The 20,115-nt window shown below is 32.9% G+C and overlaps 2 protein-coding genes and 1 pseudogene across 3 annotated transcripts; all 3 read right to left on the bottom strand.

Annotated features, from left to right (window-relative positions):
- Window positions 1-5,358: 5,358 nt before the first annotated feature.
- LOC130962784 (uncharacterized) lies at window positions 5,359-7,103 on the bottom strand. Its single transcript, XM_057888951.1, has 2 exons — window positions 6,515-7,103; window positions 5,359-6,359 (listed from the first exon to the last, which is right to left on the bottom strand). Exons 1-2 carry the CDS (start codon window positions 7,101-7,103, stop codon window positions 5,359-5,361), a joined length of 1,590 nt encoding a protein of 529 aa, XP_057744934.1.
- A 4,650-nt stretch (window positions 7,104-11,753) lies between these two features.
- LOC130960824 (protein SODIUM POTASSIUM ROOT DEFECTIVE 2-like) lies at window positions 11,754-17,183 on the bottom strand. Of its 2 annotated transcripts, none has more exons than XM_057886303.1 (3): window positions 16,467-17,183; window positions 12,460-12,538; window positions 11,754-12,352 (listed from the first exon to the last, which is right to left on the bottom strand). In XM_057886303.1, the coding sequence occupies exons 1-3, from the start codon at window positions 17,073-17,075 to the stop codon at window positions 12,165-12,167; spliced, it is 876 nt and encodes a 291-aa protein (XP_057742286.1). In that variant the 5' UTR covers window positions 17,076-17,183; the 3' UTR covers window positions 11,754-12,164. The 2 variants fall into 2 exon arrangements, with proteins under 2 accessions (XP_057742286.1, XP_057742287.1); XM_057886304.1 differs by having other exon boundaries at window positions 11,758-12,352; window positions 12,460-12,535; window positions 16,467-17,182.
- Window positions 17,184-19,376: 2,193 nt separating this feature from the next.
- Window positions 19,377-19,586, bottom strand: LOC130964696 (small nucleolar RNA U3; annotated as a pseudogene).
- Between the last annotated feature and the right edge of the window lie 529 nt (window positions 19,587-20,115).

Genomic DNA, 20,115 nt, shown 5'->3' with positions numbered 1-20,115 from the left:
AAGACTCCGGTCCAGGAATTAGACATGGCTTCACAGCCAGCCAAGCTTTCAAAGAAAGCTTCGGTCCAAAACACTAGACATGGCCAAAGGCCAGCCAAGCTTTAGTAGATCACTGCTCCAAAAGCAAGATTGATAAAAATCAACAAGCTCTTGTGATGATAAGTTGAAACCTCGGTCCAATGAGATTAGACATGGCTTCTCAGCCAGCCAGACTTCAACAAATCATCATGAAACTCTAGAATTCATCTTCAAGAATTTCGAAAAAAAATACCTAATCTAAGCAACAAGATGAACCTTCAGTTGTCCAAACTTAACAATCCCCGGCAACGGCGCCAAAAACTTGGTGCGCGAAATTGTGAACAATACTTTTCACAACTCTCATAATCCCCGGTCATGAACTCCAAAAACTTGGTAGTTCAATTCCATGGCATTACACAACTTCGCACAACTAACCAGCAAGTGCACTGGGTCGTCCAAGTAATACCTTACGTGAGTAAGGGTCGATCCCACGGAGATTGTTAGTATGAAGCAAGCTATGGTCATCTTGCAAATCTTAGTCAGGCAGACTCAAATGTATATGGTGATGAACGATAATAACATAAAAGATAAAGATAGAGATACTTATGTAATTCATTGGTAAGAACTTCAGATAAGCGCATGAAGATGCCTTCCCTTCCGTCTCTCTGCTTTCCTACTGTCTTCATCCAATCCTTCTTACTCCTTTCCATGGCAAGCTCGTGTAGGGTTTCACCGTTGTCAATGGCTACCTCCCATCCTCTCAGTGAAAGCGATTGCATATGCTCTGTCACAGCATAGCGGAATTCAGCTGTCGGTTCTCGGTCAGACCGGAATAATATCCATCGATACTTTTGCGTCTGTCACTAACGCCCCGCCTGCTAGGAGTTTGAAGCACGTCACAGTCATTCAGTCATTGAATCCTACTCAGAATACCACAGACAAGGTTAGACCTTCCGGATTCTCTTGAATGCTGCCATCAGTTCTCGCCTATACCACGAAGATTCCGATTAAAGAATCCAAGAGATAAACACTAGAGCCTTTGTTGCTTGTAGAACAAAAGTGGTTGTCAGTCACCTTGTTCATAAGTGAGAATGATGATGAGTGTCACGGATCATCACATTCATCAAGTTGAAGAACAAGTGATATCTTAGAACAAGAACAAGCGGAATTGAATGGAAGAACAATAGTAATTGCATTAATACTCGAGGTACAGCAGAGCTCCACACCTTAATCTATGGTGTGTAGAAACTCCACCGTTGAAAATACATAAGCATTAGGTCTAGGCATGGCCGAATGGCCAGCCTCCCAATGATCTAAGATAGCATAAAACGAAGATAGCTACCAAAAGTCTACTAATACAATAGTAAAAGGTCCTACTTATAGATAACTAGTAGCCTAAGGTTTACATAAATGAGTAAATGACATAAAAATCCACTTCCGGGCCCACTTGGTGTGTGCTTGGGCTGAGCAATGAAGCAATTTCGTGTGGAGACTCTTCTTGGAGTTAAATGCCAGCTTTTATGCCAGTTTGGGCGTTTAACTCCCATTTGGGTGCCAGTTCCAGCGTTTAACGCTGGGATTTCTTGAGGTGACTTTGAACGCCAGTTTGGGCCATCAAATCTTGGGCAAAGTATGGACTATCATATATTGCTGGAAAGCCCAGGATGTCTACTTTCCAACGCCGTTGAGAGCGCGCCAATTGGGCTTCTGTAGCTCCAGAAAATCTACTTCGAGTGCAGGGAGGTCAGAATCCAACAGCATCTGCAGTCCTTTTCAGTCTCTGAATCAGATTTTTGCTCAGAACCTTCAATTTCAGCCAGAAAATACCTGAAATCACAGAAAAATACACAAACTCATAGTAAAGTCCAGAAAAGTGAATTTTAACTAAAAACTAATAAAAATATACTAAAAACTCAACTAAAACTACCAAAAACATACTAAAAACAATGCCAAAAAGTGTATAAATTATCCGCTCATCAACTATCCAAAACTAATTAGTGAGTTACTTGGAGACAGTGGCAGCACAGAGGACTCTTTTGGTGTGGTGGCAGCATGGACGACAAAGTGCATGGCGGTGGTAGTGACCAACTGACAGGGCTTCATTAGGGTTTTTCTTAAACAAATTAAAAAATAATAAGAAGAAGGAGGATGGCAATATACCTGGAGGGAGAAAAGAGGCAGCTCTGGCGACATAGGGAGCAGCGGCAACAGCCGTGGCGGCGGCAATAGTGGCAGGAGCAACGACAACGACGACAATAGAGTAACCAACATACCCCAAGGAGTCCACGCAGTCTTTGAACATTGTTGGTTGTGGGTGACACTGATGGAAGAGTTGATCGGAGGTGGTTTGAGAGAGAGAGAGAGAGAGAGAGAGAGAGAGAGAGAGAGAGAGAGAGAGAGAGAGAGAGAGAGAATGGTTCAAAAATTTGGGGGGAGAGAGAGTTCGTGATTCAAATTTCGGACAAGATTATTGTTAGATTTATTGACGGATAAATCCAACAGTAATGCTTTGCGAATGACCAAAATGTTACATTATAATAATTCAGATTAAATCTTCCAGTAATGATCGTGCCAATTTCTTTTTTTCCAATTATTATTGGTAAATTTATCATCAAAAAACTAAATCCGACGGTATTCAATATTTTCTTATAGTGAAAGGAACCGAGTTAGGCAAGATAAAATTATGCATTATGGTTGCTCATCTAGTTGGAGAAATCACTTCTCAAGTAAGAATTATCGTTATAACCTTTTGAATAAGGGTGTAAAAATGATGTAATTTGAAGAAAAGCCTAAAATAATCCTAAAATAAAAATACAAAAAACAATGGCACCCTAACCTACGTTTAAAAAAATATGAAAAAGATACATTCAAACCAAACATATCTGAGGTAGGAAAAGCAAACCATGAAGAAGTAAAGGGGAAGATTTTATGAATACCTCAGCTTTGGCACGTGGAATAATTCAAAACTAACAAGTCGATACTCAAAATAATGGTGATACACGTAACGGGTATAATAAACATATATGAAATTTTATTAGTGAGAGTAAATTGTCCCTAAAGTAAGAATTTGATAAGATACTATAAAAGAGAAGAAGGAGCTGGAAGAGATAAATTGGATCGCCAATATTACGAAACACATATTAACTAACTTAAATATCAAAGTGTTCTTGCAGGTATCTTTTTTGACATGGATCTACTCTTATATTAGTTGACAAGTTCCTAAATACTAAATCAAAAGGTTAGTGTTATCCGAACAATACATATTAAAAAAATTGAATTTAAATTTAAAAAATAACAAAAAAGTATTTTTATAAATATATAATAAAAAATACTTAAAAAAACAAATTTTTTCCATAAAACCTTTTTCGAATTCCATGATATATAATGGAAGTGAATATATTGAGTTACGAGAGAAGGGGTTAGTGAATCAAATATCGTAATTCTTCAAGGCGTGTGTTACACACACTTTCTTTTAGGCTTAATTCGCCCCATCAATATACAATGGTGTGTAAAATGGGTTACTGGCAAATTTTTTGTAGGATACAATGAAGAACACTTGACTTGTTTATGCACTAACACAGTCAAACTTTACACTAAATAATAATTTATAGAATAATATTCTATATTCTTTCTTTTGCGCATAAAGAAAGTGATGAGATGGATTTATGACAATAATAAAATGAGGAAAATTCATAGGTAGGGAGTATATGCAACATGTAGCTACGTACTCAACATTCATAACTTTTCAAATAGTTACAACCTTTCAATAGACATAATTTTTCAAATTATTACAACCTTTCAAGAGACATAACTTTTCAAATAGTTACAACCTTTAAATAAGTCACAACTCTATGAAGAGATGTAACTCTTCAAAATAGCTTTTCACATATTTTGAAAATATATCTCACAATCCCCTACCATTTTCAAAATTCTTTTCCAATCCTATCATTCTGAAAGTTTTATGCTTTCAGTAGAGGTATCTTGCGATTTGAACCCTTACCTAGTAACCAGTGGTATTCACTCATCCAAATTTAAAATGGTAGACAAGTTTTGAACCATTTAACTTATATGAACAAGCGTGTACTGATAACACATAAAATTTTGGTATCATTTAGATGTTATATTAAATATGACAAATTTAGTATACTACATGGCCTTGCGTCTTGTATCCTTTCGTGAGTACTTTAAGAGTAAAATCTTACCTCCAAGAACCAGCCTCAGTTCACACTCATATAGGTAGACTCTATCAAAAGTATCCCATAATTAAATACTTTAGAAATAATATACTTGCTATAGGTCTATTAAGAGCAAAAACTTACCATATTCCTTTATATCATTATAGTTTCAAGTACTTTTTACATTGGGATGAAAGAAATAATTATGAGTACTTACAATTACTCTAATAGTGTACTTTATCGCATTAAACTCAAGACTTGATGTTACTCAAGTGTGAGTTGGATTTTCACCATTGGTAATTACTTAAAATACAAATTTTAGTCCCATCCCTTTTGATATCTTAAACACCAAATTTCTTGTCAGTCCTTTCGTGAAAGGATCTGCAAGATTTTGTTCTAACCTTATCAAATTTATAGATATAACTCCATTGCCAATAAGATTTTTAACATAACTATGTCTTACTCTAATATATCTAGATTTTTTCATTATAAACTTGGCTATAAGTCTTTAATAATGTTGCTTGGCTATCACAATATATAGAGATTGGTGCCATTAGTTTTGGCCAAATTAAAATTTTATGTAATAAATCTCTAAGTCATTCAGCTTACTTGCTTGCTGCTGCCAAAGCAACAAATTCTGTCTGTTATGCAAGTTTGTTTCTTGGATCTCCAAGAAACAGCACCCCCACCAAGGGTAAAGATCCAACCACTTGTTGATGCATGATTTTCAGTATATTCTTCTAAAACAAAAGGTTCACCACTATACAACAAAGTATAGTTTATTGTTCCTTTCAAATATTTTAATATTCTTCAGACAACATGCCAATGATCTTTATTTGGATTGCTTGTATACCGACTTAAGCGACCTACAGCATATGTTATATCCAGTGACGGATCCAGAAAATTTTTTCAGTCGGGGCAAAATATATATAATATAATAATAATTTTTATAATTATACTATGATGTTATAAAATAGGAATATTCTTTAAATTATTTAACCAATAAATTAAAATAAAATAATAATTCAAAATAATAACAAATAATTTAGAATTCCATTCTTCTAGGTTTTATATTTTGAAAAGATTGAATAATCTTTTCATTGTCAATACAATCAAATGTCTCTCTTTCTATGTATGTCACTAAAAAATCATTTAAAAATTCATCTCACATATGGTTACGAAGTCGACTCTTTATGATGTTCATAGTAGAAAAAGTTTTTTCAACTGATGCAGTTGCTACGGGCAAAACTAAAACTAACTTCAAAAGAAGAAACACTAATGGATAAACAATATTTTTTCGAGTCTCAACCAACTTCTGAGAAAGAACACCAATTCCATTTAAGTTTGAGAATTGATCATCAAAACGCACATCTAGTATGAAGTTCTCAAGTTGACTGTCAAGTGCCAAAAGTTGAGTGGAAGAAAATTCTAATGGATAGAATTGAGCTAACTGGATCAACTTCTCCTTATCAAATGCAAAAAATGAGTGTCTTAGATTCAAACAAGCTATGCAAAGAAACAATTCAGTATTCATCTCTGTAAAATGATTATTGAGTTCTTGAAGTTGTCTATCAACTACTTGATAGAATATCTCAACTTGAAAATGATGCAAATTTGATATCTTTTGAGTTTTGCGTCTTGATATTCCTTGTGACACAAATATATCATCCATGATTGAAACAGTAATATCATGTTTGTCACAAAACAGTGAGACTTTGTCAAGTAAAAGAGGCCAGCCATCATCTCTTATATTTTGCAACCGTTGCTTAGACACTTTGACTAATGCCATATAATTTACAATGTCTTGATCATTCCTTTGTAATGCTTGAGATAACTCAATAGTAACTCCCAAGATATTTTTCATCAAGTGCAAGTTGAAAATGAATTCAAAGGATTGAATGACATTCAATAAATGACATGCTTCACCTCTTTGTTCTGAATTATTTCCATCTTCCTCAACATATTCAAGAACATTAACCATAGAAGAAAATAAAGAAATTAATCTAAGTATAGTTTCATAGTGTGAAACACATCTAGTGTCTCCAGCTCTTTTTAAAGCTGTTTCTTGATTCAAACCACGCTTACTAAAAATTTCTCCACTTTTTAGTGCTTCAATTGTCTTAGTCATCTGACTATCACGAAGCATATCTCTTCGTTTACACAAAGCTCCAACAACATTGCACAAATTAGTTAACAAATTAAAAAGCAAAATAATTTCAACTTATTTTTTGCAACCGTTACAAGAGCTAACTGAAGTTGGTGGGCAAAGCAATGTACATAGAAAGCATAAGAATTTTCTTTCAATATCAAAGTTTTCAAACCATTAAATTCTCCTTGCATGTTACTTAAACCATCATATCCTTGTCCACGTACTCTTGATAAACTTAAATTATATGTTTCTAATAATGACTCCAATGCTAACTTTAGAGATAAAGCATTAGTATTAGAAATATGAACAAGATCAAGAAAATGCTCCTTAACTTGTCCTTCTTTGTTCACATATCTTAAGCAAACTGACATTTGCTCCTTAATAGAAATGTCGTGGGCTTCATCAACCAATACAGCAAATAATTCATCTCCAAGATCATCTACAATAACTTTTGTCGTTTTCCTTGCAGCAGCTCTTACAATGTCTTTTTGGATTGAGGGTGCTATTAGTTTAAGATTCCCACGAGCATTTTTGAAAGTACAACCAATCTCTTCATTATGTTGTGCAAGAAAGCTTAGAAGGTCCAAAAAATTTCCTTGGTTAACAGAATCATTTGTCTTATCATTACCACGAAAGGCCAATCTTTGTCGCAAAAGAAATCTAATACAATCAATTATTGCTGTCAAGTGAATTTGATAATTCTTTTTAGCTTGCTCAGATTGTTTTTCAATAGCAGTAGTGATGTGTTGTTTTGGTCTCATAAGTGCTTCACATTTTCTCCAAGCTTGATTATGAGCGCTATAATGAATCCCACATGAATTTGTAGTCTCTCTTTTTTTTCTAATTTGAAAAGCCATTAGTTACAAAAGTATCACCACCTTCAGTCTCAAGTTTCATAAGATAACAACAAAGACAAAAAACAGCATCTTTTGATATACTATACTCTAACCAGTTGCCATAGTCATCAAACCAATTAGGATTAAATCTTCGAAAAGAAGAACCACAAGCAGTTTACGGAAAATCATGAGTCCTTGGTTGACAAGGACCTTTTTACTAATATGCACATCTAACTTTGTCTCTGTCATTCGGGTGATAACTTGAAATCTTTGGTCGTTGTCCTGGATCTGCTATAAGACCATCTACTCCGAATTATAAAAACCTCATTTTATTAGAAGAGGTCGATGAATTGTTTTGGGATCCAATCTCCAATGATGAGGTTCTTTTGAAATATTTCTCCATTACTAATAAGATAAAATTATAAATCTAAGTTAATTAATTAATAAAAAAATTCACAATTCTACACAAATTAAAAATTACAATATAAAATTATAAATACAAAATTGATAAACATATGTCATTTAAATAATTTTCCAACAACAACAAAATAATTTCCAGTCTCTCTTGTCATCCACTCATTTCTTTGTCTTATCATTATTTAAAGAGGATGCTTGTGAATTCCAATCAAGAGGAAGGTAATCAAGCCGCTATGAAAGAATTAAAAATACCATATCTGATGCAACAAATAGAATGCTTTATGTTAATCAACAAATATGTATCAGATCATTAAAAGGAATCGTCAGAAGATTTCTACTTCCAAAAATTCAAAATTAATATTAGTTGATTACTGACTGATTTAATCAAACTAAATTAAGTCTTCAAAAACACAAAAACAATTAAATCAATGTACAAAAACAATTAACAAAGAAATTAATCAAACTAAACTTGCAATTACATCAAAACAAATTCAAATATTCAATCACAAATTCACAATTAACAAACCAACTAAATCAATTATCAAACAACAATGAAGCAAATAAGTGAATAAGCAGAATTGCAGATCGATGAATCATGATTCATGAATGTACCAAAAAAAATCTAAGATTGAATCTGAACAGCTGAACTCTAGGAACTAGGAAGCAAAGGTGTAGAACCCAGTAGGCAGTAGCCAGTGATGTCTCTATGCAGTGTTCAGCGGCAGCAGGACGAAACACAGGAGTTCTCTGCTGAAGCCTGAAGAGTGAAGAGTGAAAACCAAAGAGAGAAGAAGAGGATCGCAGATTTGTAGTACTCGAAGAAGAAGGACGGATGGAACCGATCGATGAAGAAGAAGGCAGAAGGGGATGCGGAGATGTGGAGACATAGCAGTGACTCTAGAGACAGGAGGGCGGAGTGCCGGAGACATCAGTAGAGAGAGAGCCGTGACACTGGCTGAGATGCGAAGTGGCTCTGGTCTTTGGAGACAAGAGTGCTGAGTGCGGGCTGCAAAGGTTGGAGGCTGCGATGTGTGAAGGCTGGAGGTTGCGAAGCTTAGAGGCCTGGAGCAGATGAAGAAGATTGGGGAAAAAGATGGGTTATGGATTTGATTTGGGGTAGGGTCAAAACAAATTATATAGTGGGGGCATTTAAGACATTTTACTAAGAACTATCAAGTAATTTCTGAAATTTTACTGGGGGCAACTGCCCCCACTACTCAATGAATGCATCCGTCCCTGGTTTAGCGGCAGTAGGACGAAACGCAGGAGTTCTCTGCTGAAGCCTGAAATGTGAAGAGTGAAAACCGAAGAGAGAAGAGGATCGCAAATTTATAGTATTCGAAGAAGAAGGACGGACAGAACTGATCGATGAAGAAGAATGCAGAAGGGGATGCGAGATGTGGAGACACAGAAGTGACTCTGGAGACAGGAGGACAGAGAGCCAGAGACGTTAGCAGAGAGAGAGCCGTGACACTGGCTGAGACGCGGAGTGGCTCTGGTCTCTGGAGACAAGAGTGCCGAGTGCGGGTTGCGAAGGCTGGAGGCTGCGAAGTGCGAAGGCTAGAGGCTGCGAAGATTGGAGGCCTGGAGCAGATGAAGAAGATTAGGCAAAAAGAAGGGTTAGGGATTTGATTTGGGGTGGGGTCAAAACAAATTATATAGTGGGGGCATTTAAGACATTTTACCAAGAACTACTAAGTAATTTCTGAAATTTTACTGAGGGCAACTGCCCCCACTACTCAATGAATGCATCCGTCCCTGGCTATATCTGGTCTAGTACAACTCATAGCACACATTAAGCATCCAATTATTTTTGCATACTCAATTTGTGAAATAGATGAATTTGCGTTGGGTACTAATTTAATACTTAGATCAAAAGAAGTACTCACCGAATATTCTTCATTTAATAAAGGTTTCATGGTCAACTTTGGTTTTAAAAATCTTAAATTCATCCAAGACTTCTTCTTTAGAATGCATCAAATATATGTAATAATATCTACTAAAAGCGTCAATAAAAGTGACAAAATATTTCTTTCCGCCTATAATTGGCCAACCATGCAAATCACATACATATACATCAGAATGTATTAATTCTAATAATTTAGAATTTCTTTGTACTCTTTGAAAAGGAAGTCTTGTTATCCTGGTTAACATATAAGTTGTACATGCATATGAATTTTTAATTGATTTGGAATAAGATCATATTTTATCATATCATTTAATTTATGAAAATTAACATGTTCTAAACGATTATGCTTTAAATCACAGGACTCAGCAATATACACAGAAACATTATTATTATTAATAGTATTTACAATATTTAATTTAAAAATATTCTCACATAGATATCCTTTACCCACAAACGCTCCACACTTAGACAGAATAAATTTGTCTCCTTAAAATACAGACTTAAACCCATACTTGTTAAGTAAAAGTACAAAACTAAATTTTTTCTGATTTCGGGTACATAATATACATCAGTAAGAGTCAGTACTCTTCCAGAAGTGAATTCAAGTTCCACGGTTCCTTTGCCCATTACATGAACAGTTGATGTGTTTTCCATGTACAAAATAGCCCCATTCTCTTCTTTGAATGTCTTGAAAAAATTTCTATTCTTGCAAACATGTCGAGTTGTACCAGAATCCATCCACGATGACCCAATGTCTTCAATCATGTTGATCTTAGAAATAACATCAATAAGATTATCTTTTATTGCTATGTCATTCTTTTCTTTCTTCTTTTTTAAGAAACGACATTCTTTCTTAAAGTGTCATAGTTTTTCACAATGAAAACAATTTTCCTTCTTTTTATTCTTTCTGATATCACCATTGTTACCTTGAGATTTATTAAAATCTTGGTATCTTTTCTTGTTGGGTTGATTGGATTTTCCATCTTTCATTATGTGAAGATTAGCATGAATACTTTGCTCTTTAGTATCGTCTTGTTTATGATACTCTTCTTCAAGACGAAATTGATTACTTAATTGCTCATAAGAAATATCACTCTTTCCATGATGGAGGCAGTTTGTCAATAATTGAAGATACAATAATGATATTATCCATGTGTATGTTATGTTGCTCAAAATTATTTAAAATATGCTCAATTTCATGCAGTTGTTTCATGACAGATCTACCATCAACCATCTTATAATTATTAAAGCGAGTGACAAGAAATTTCTTACTTGTTGCATCTTCGGCCATATATTTTGCTTCTAATTTGTCCCATAATTCTTTTGGGCTCCCAATATTTTGGTAGACATCAAACAGTGCATCAGCCATGCCATTTAATATGTGCCCATTGCATATATAGTCATCGTTGTCCCATTTTTGTCTGGCTCGAGTTTCTACAATGGCCTCCTCTTTAATTTTTGGAGGTCTTGGTATGGCAAGAACATATGCCACTTTAAGTGTTGTGAGAAGGAAGTGCATCTTCTTTTGCCATCATATGAAATTTTCACCATCAAATATTTCTAACTTGACAAAATCCTACGTCAACTCCGTAATTGATGAGGTGGCCATTTTTGTTTTATTGGTGAACAATTAAGCCTAAAGATTGTGATTTATAAGAGAAGGGGTTAGTGAAACAAATAGCGCAATTCTTCAAGGCGTGTGTTACACACACTTTCCTTTAGGCTTAATTCACCCCACTAATGTACAATTGTGTGTAAAATAGATTTTCTGTAGGATACAATGAAGAATACTTGACTTGTTTATGCACTCACACAGTTAAGCCTTACACTAAATAATAATTTACAGAATAATATTCTCTATTATGTCTTTTGCGCATAAAGAAAGTGTTGAGATGGATCTATGACAATAATAAAATGAGGAAAATTTATAGGTACGGAGTACATGCAACATGCAGCTACGTACTCAACATTCGTAACTTTTCAAATAGTTACAACCTTTCAATGGACATAACTTTTAAAATAGTTACAACTTTTCAACAGACATAACTTTTCAAATAGTTACAACCTTTGAATAAGTCTCAACTCTATGAAGATATGTAACTCTTCAAAATAGCTTTTCACATATTTTGAAAATGGTAGAAACTCAGGTGCAGTCGACTTCACGTGAAGTTGATAACTGAGAGTGGTTAGATAATTTGACTGATTTGACTAAATTTTCATCTAAGGCTCTTAGCTATCAACTTCATGTGAAATCGACTGCATCTACCTTTGAAAATATATCTCACAATATATACATAGTTGTGGTTGTAAAGCTAAATGAGACAGTGAATAACATCAATTACGTACTAGATATTACACAAAATCTTATTAGTTGTCGATAATTATCTTTCTGTTCAATAAGAATTCAGCAAACTATCCTGTCATGGTTTTCAAAATGAAGCCCAACAGTAAGATGATATGTTGTTAAGTTTTTATTGAACAAAAGACATTGTTTTATACACTATTATGAATGCATCGCATAAGAAAATTAATTCATAAAACCCACAGCTAGTCGGCTACACTTCTAACATTTGCATATGCAATAAACAAACTAATGTCCAGTTTCACTCATATACCTTATACAGTAACAACATCACTATTCCACTTCATACCCATTTCAATTAGATAACATATTTGTTGTTTGTTTCTAAAGTACCATAATAACTAGATCCAACAGCGGAATCAGTAGTTGCTGACCAAAATTGCGCACTCTTCACTTTTGATATGCTTGTCAACACACTTAATGGAGTCAAATCCCCAATAACTGTCACCTTCTTTGAAGCAAAATCTATTTTAAAGGAACTAACTCCTGCCAAAATTAAAATTATTATCACCCTTAATTAGGGGCATGGCCTAAAATGTTGTTAATTAATTAGAAATTAAAAGAAACCATTTTTTAGGTGCGACAATAAATACCTTGCATTTTGGAGAGATGTTTCCTCACTTTTCCTTCACAACCCTTGCAGTGCAAAGAAACCCTTAGGACAACTTCCTGCTACAAAATTCATTCAAAATAAAAATAATTAAAAAAAAAAGAAAAAACGTCATTACATTTGTTGTATGTGTTACATGGAACTCTTTTTTTTTACCTTTTCTATTGTTAGAGTTGAGTAAACATTTCAAGGGAACAAAAAAGAACTTACTCCAAAAATAGTCTTAGGTGTGTTTGACAACGTTATAAAATTAAACTTATTTCAATAATTTTTATTTGTATAATCATTTTTTAAAATAATCTATTATGTGACCATTTATTTAAGTTTGACTACTTAACTGAAAAGTAGTTTTAAGATAATTTATCATGTATAGAATGTAATAAAATAAGTCATTTTAAGTCGTATAATAGTTACAAAAGTGAATATAAAATATTGTTTATATTATTTAATATTGATACTTAAGGTCAAATCGATAAAATTATAACAATTTAAAAATTAATAAACTTCAAAATATTATTTTCACTTATAAACTACATATAACTTAAAATTAGAATAACATGCCATTTGTACTTATAAATATTTAGAATGTTGATAATTCTAAAAAAAGAAAATTGATGTTGCACCCAAATAATAGATGGACTTTGATTGATAAAATAATTTTTTTATATAAATAAAATAAATGTTTTATTTTAATATTTTGTATAATTAGTAGAGTATTTACCATTTTAAATTGCCGTGTAACATCTTGGATGTAGTGGCTAAAAAAAATTTATCTGCATATCTCAAACGTTATGCATCTGAGATGTGTCGGAAATTCTTAACCACAGATCATGGGTGTATCCGACACTACTTTATAAAATTGGTTGTACACATTTCACACTCAATTCATATACTACAATTCTATATATATTCATAGATATGTCTTAGTAGTGAGTTTTTTTTTTGTTGTTTTTTACCTAAATGTGGTCATAAAAAATGGTGAGAGAGTGATATTTGAGTGTAGTTCTTCTGTGATGTTGTGCACTTATCGTCTAAATTCTCTCGATGCGCTGAAGAATCTCGTGTTAATGAATATGGGTATAGCTGGTTCTAAGGAGAATGTGAACATCGAATACAAATTTCTATCAACGATGCCCAATTGTGGGTTTGAAATAGGACATTTTGGGTCTAAGGTTATGACCATGTGCATGTAATGTTCGACGTGCATCCGAAGCTAATGTTGAACCATGCGATGAAATGCTATACTGAGGTTCGTGACATTAGTAGTGGTGGTGGGTCTTTTTCTTTGATCAAGTTAGGCCTACTTCTAACAGCAAATCCGATTCACTACGCCAAACTGAGAGATCAGGTAGAGGAGGAGGAAAGTGAGTTTGTCTCGGTGTATGTTACTGACACTGGGTCATCTAGTGAGAGTAATGTATCAGATGAGCATATGTCAAAGTCTCCAATGGTGGAGTCCTCAGTTCCTCCCTCTCCATAATTGGCTATTCCTCAAGTTTCAGATGTTTCAAGTTATTATCATACTATTGACTTGGATGCCATGCAAGTGAATTATCCTTTAAATATTGTCAAAGGAAAAGATTGTAAAATGCATGGTGCGTGGGGTTGAATTTCGGGTGGGATACATGTTTAGGAGTGGAAATGATGTTCTTATGAAAGTGAAGAAGTATAACATTCGGCGAAATGAAGAATATAAGTTTGTGGAGTCGAACCGATTGAAATTAAGGATGGCAATTTTTCTCAGCAGGGTTAGTATCCCCGAGGATTTACCCGCCGAGAAATGGATATGGAGAAATTTTCTATCCGTTAGGAGATCCCTGCCCCATGGGTACCCATTTATATTAAATGACTAAATTATCCCATATATATATACATACATATATATATATATATATATATATATATATATATATATATATAACCCTACTTTTCCATCATCTTTTCTATGCTGCATCCCTTCCTTCCCTCAGATTATACCAACGCTTTCTCACTTTTACAACCATACATAGAACATCTCAGCTCAAGCCTCATTGTCGGTCACTTCCACCCTCATTCATTCCCACCGCCGGTCACCGCCTCCTCACTCACTATCGCCGCCTCATCGTCGCCGCATCCTGCATCGCGCTTGTTCAACAGCGTCAATGCCTCATGCTCCATGTTCTTTTATCATCGTCACGACCTCTAATTTGAACTTTCTCATCGTCGCGCTTCCAGAAGAATTTTCACCGCCACAAGCAGTGTTGTCACTGCCTCTAACAGCCTCTTCGCTGCTCATTGTCGCTGCTTCTCGTAGCCTTGTCGCTGTCGCCGCATTATTCCTTCCTTTTGTCGTCACCACCTCTCGTTTGTCGCCATCATCTGTACTAAGTGTCTTTCTCTGATTAGTTTCTGAGTTTTTTTCAACATTTGAGGATTTAGGGTTTGTTCAATTGTTTGAAATTCTTAATTTTTGGAGTTTATATTTCTGTTTATTCAATTGTTTGTGCAATTGTTGTTAAATTTTTATTTGGAAATTCAGAATTTATTTAATTATTAATTTTCTAAATTTAAAATTGATTGATATTAGATGTAGTAATTAATCTAGTATTAAAGGTTTTTGCTGGACATAGCCTGTGAACAAAAGGGGATATTATGGATTGTATTTGTATTATGATGAAGGATTATGTTTTTGGAGATATCCGCGAGGATCAAATATCTGGAGGTTATCGGGTACCCACTACCTATCACGAATATGGGGAACTGTTGTCATTTCTAACTGAAATATCACTGTCGCTGTAAGAAATTCTCAACTAGTATCTTTGGAATCTTCGTGTAGTTGTCATTCCTAGCTGAAATATCATTGTTATTGTAAGAAATTCTCAACTAGATATCTTTGAAATCTTCGTGTAGCACTTCGACAAAATCTCGTATAATCTCATATATTGGTCATTTTCGTTTTCATGTTGCATACACTATTTTTGGAAGGATTCAAATACTAACAAAGCTACCTTCCAAGTTACTTTCTCTCTCTCTTATTCCCTTTTCACATCAACACTTTAATTTGTTCTTCACCACTTGCGAGTTGGAATCTATCTTTTATGAGTATAACATTAATTTTATTTTTCTTGGACAAAATTGTTAGTATTTTCAACATTTGTGATTATAAATGATATTATGATAATTTATTCCTAAACATTATTAGTTTCAATTATATTCTATTTTTAAAATTTTATTCAAACATAATTATTTGCTGTCAATTGTTTTTGTGAAAGTAAGTCAGATTTTGATGATTTTTAAAGACAAACACTTATTTCCCGAGAGTACACTCGTTCTTTTTACTTTTCATGAAAATTACCATAAATTAAAATATTTGCCAATGTGCATCTGTATACAGCAGTCTAGTAGAAGTGGAGAGGGCTTGAAGGGAAACGTTTCCCAAATTTTTTCTCATTAGAAGAAAAAAAATATGCTATGGACTACACAATATAGATTTCGTTATAGTCCATCATAAATCATATCCATAAAGAAATTGTATTGGAACATACAATACGCGTCTAGACTCATAAACCAACTAGCGTTCGATGTTTAAAAACATTATTCTTAGAATTTTTAAAACATTTAAAAATTAAGACTGAATTGAACTGTAGTGGACTAGTCATTTGAAGATGAGTAGTTCCATAAAATACAAGTCAATAGGGCCAGTTACATCCCGATCCACAGATATTATTTTAGTTAACCAATAATCTCAAGTTAAGGTTGAGCCTTGAGGCACAAGAGAGTCACGTGCCTATGAGATCGCTAACAAAAATGCTATGTATCTGTACACCGAAAATCACCCACTAATTTATACATACCTCGGTTAGTAGTTAATTTTTTATGTAAATCTAAGTATGATATAGGATCTCTAATTCTCGAACAGGATTATCTATGTCCATTAAGTAGAAGATACCTATGAATTCATCCGAGAGAAAGAAAACGAAAAAGAAAAAGTTGGTTTCAGAGAAAACTAACCTGGTCCGAAGAAGCAGACTTGGGATGATGGGAAGAGGTAGAAGGTTTAGATAAAGTGTTGGTTTCAGTTTGAATTTCATCTTGACCCTTTTTATTATTATTATTTAATACCAAAGCTGGATCATAAGAATCTGATACACCATCATTGTTATCATCGAAGAAAGCAGTGTCACTGAGCAAACACCTTGTTGAACCAACAGGAGGAGTAGTAGTGAATAAATCACCATTATTATTGTTTTGCTTAATCCAACTTCTCCTTGCCAGAACGCTATCAATCTGCTTAGAAGAGTAGACATTATTTTCTGCTACGTTTTTCTTCTTTTGATCATGATGACCACCCTTTTTAGCACTGTTCTTGTTCTTATTCTCTGCATTACTTGATGATGGTTTTGAAGAAGATCTTTTCTTCTGAGGGTTGATTGGTGGGTGAGAAGAAGAAGAGGAGGAGGAGGAGGAGGAGGAGAGGTTTGCTCTTCTAGAATGGCAGATGATGGGGTTGTGGCGGTCGATGGCTTTGCCTCCGAGTTGAATGGTGTTGGTGGAAGAAGAGCATGAGGCTTCATCCATGGCGGCACAAATTGCCGTTGAGGCTTGTGAAGCACAGAACATGTCTTTGGTTGAAGAAGCTAAGAGAGTGTGAGAATAGAGAGAGAGAGAGAGAGAGAAGAAAAGAAAGAGACAACAAAGTAGGAACAAAAATGGAAACGGGATTGCTACTTATTGGCTTTTTGTTGCATACTTCAATCCTTTGTGATGGGGTTATTCAAAAATTTCTTAAAAACATTGGCAGGGTAAGTAGGTTTTGTAATTTATAATTATTAATTAGTTATTATTGATATTTTTAATAGTGTGAGATTATATTTAATAGTGTGAAATTACTTATTTTTTTTGCTAGTTAAATACTGATCAAATTTTAATTATATTTGCCTAAGTGCTATGTTAAATAATGGGATAAAGCATTTTTGTTCTCAGTAATATTTAAAAAATAATAATTTAAAGTTATCTTATTTAATTTAAAAATTTAATTTTGATATTCTATTAATTATTTTATACATAAATTTAATTACATAATATTATATCATTACATATAATTATATTTTACATTAATTAAGAAAATAATCATCTAAAAAATAAATATATTATATAATTGTGTTTTTTAATAATAATTATATAATTATGTAAAATATATTACATTATTAATGTATTAAAATTAAACTCTTAATATCTATAATTTCATTCATGCAACATCCATTATTATTACATACTAATTATATTTAAAATTATTCAATAAACAGTACTATATGACTAGCAAAAATTTTTGTTTTTAAAATCAGTAGTTAGAAAATAATATTTAAAAGTGTCAACTAAAAGTATGATATTAAATCAGTAAACTAAAAATATTAGATTGCTAATTAAAAGTGTTGACAAATATAGATTAAAATTAATGGCTCTTGATTTTTTTCTTGTTCAATTATTTCAACAATAATTAGAAAATATAAAATTAAAAACAATACAAAAGAAAATAACTTTAAAATATTTTTAATTAATTTTTTATTGCATCTTAAATATTTTTATATTTTAAAGTTTGTAATATTTAATTTGATTTAATTTTTCTTAATATTTGATAAGTTTGAATTGTACATGTTAACTTTCCTTTTCAATCTCTTCCAATTCTGTTGTCACTACAACCAACAAAACCAAACCAACACCATCATCTTCTCTCTCCACCATCACAAATACCATTCTTTGACATTTATACTACTCTTTAGTCTTTACATATATATTTTTGTATATCCTTCATTTTGCATCTATATACAAGTAAAAAATCATGGAAATGATCAATTATTTATCTGTTTTATTCTAGCATTGTTTTATTTCTTTTTTAAAATAATTGAATTTCCTCTTTTTTCTTTTTAAGAGATACAGGACTGTATGAATATGATGAGTGATAGTTTAGAGAAACGGAACTCAAATAAAAGTTGGCAGTTGGGAAAGAAATTGAAAAATCCATAAGCTTTCTTTTTCCAATATTAAAGTTGATGATAAGATGATAAGTTTGAATAATTTTCCTAAGATAGGATGAGTTTTGATCAATGTTCTAACATCTAAATGTCTAATAGTTTAACACCTAATAAGCTGAATTGATGGCACAATGGATTATTATTGTAGTGGGGACCTCAACCATTTAAAGGTACCCAAGATAATGATATATGATGTACACAACAAGGGTCATCATATAGTTGTCAATGATTTTAGCATAGTAATATAATGGTGCACGTTAGAATCAAGTGCCATAAAATAAACAAATTAAATTAATAATCAATGTAAAACTAGTAGGAGTAGAAAAATGGGCGTGTAACATCTCAGATTAACATATCAAATTTGTAAAATAAAGATAAGTTGAATTAAAATTTTGAATCTACTAATCCGTACGGTCAAATATAGAGATTTTAGTAAGACGAAATAAGATGAATAGACATGACGAACCAGTTTAATTTTTTATATATATATATATATATATATATATATATATATATATATATATAGGTGAGTTCTACCCAACCTCCTCTATTTCAACATGTAAATTATCCCTCGTGACGTGACATACTTTAATTGGATGCTTAGTTTTAGTTTGAGTTAATTTAACTCAATAAGAGTTAATATGTTAACTAAAGTAGAGTAATTTTGTAATTAAATATTTTTATAAGAGGGATAAATATATAATTTCTATAAACATTAAAAAATAAAGTTATATTTTTATCATTGTGTAAAAATTCAATTTACCCCGGTCCCATTTCTCTCTGAAATTGAAAGAAAAAATCAACTCATTGAGTGTTCCATATTTTGATGAACCAGGAAATAAGTATTTAGAGAAAATAACTAATTAAATGGCCAGGAAAAAAAGATTTGAGTCTGTCAGAACACCGTGAGACCATCTCGACCACAAGGTTGTAGCGCGAACGATCCTCTACCGTTCAGATGGCATGCGCTTTGGAACAATTAATCACGCTCTGACCTCACGGTCATAGTTCATCCGCCAGACTTTGGTTCCTGTCTTCTTAAAACTCAAGGATACAGATGTACGAGCCTATAGAACAGATCCTGTTCAAGTAAGGTCGTGTTCTGTGTTTTGTGTTCTTTGTGTTTAGTTATAAAAACTGCTTTTGTTTTGTGAACCTAGCCCAGGTGAGACTAAGTTTACGTTTGCGAAATTCAAAAAATCTTAAAATTTAAGAACGTGAAATCGATTATGATGGCTTTTTATGATGATAGTGTAGAAGGGAAAGACGAAAAAGAAGATGAAAATAATGATGATGACGATGATAATGATAGTGATGGTGATGATGATATGGGATTTTTAGATGGCATTGAAATTAAATTTGGAGGTATTTAATTACATAATTACCCACTTTGGGCTATAATTTAATTACCAATAATTTAACTATAGTTAACATAGCAACCAATTAAAAAATGACATGTCACAGAGAGTAAATTACATGTTATTATAGGAAGGGTAGGCTAGAATTTACCATATATATATATATATATATATATAAGGAGATGACTGCTGAATATGTAACAAAAATTAAAAATTAAAACTTTTAAATACAATTCTTTTAATTATTTTTTGTTATTTTTATTTATTTTA

The sequence above is a fragment of the Arachis stenosperma genome, chromosome 2 (assembly GCF_014773155.1).
Source record: "Arachis stenosperma cultivar V10309 chromosome 2, arast.V10309.gnm1.PFL2, whole genome shotgun sequence".
NCBI lineage: Eukaryota > Viridiplantae > Streptophyta > Magnoliopsida > Fabales > Fabaceae > Arachis > Arachis stenosperma.
This window is presented reverse-complemented; position numbering and strand designations above follow the sequence as displayed.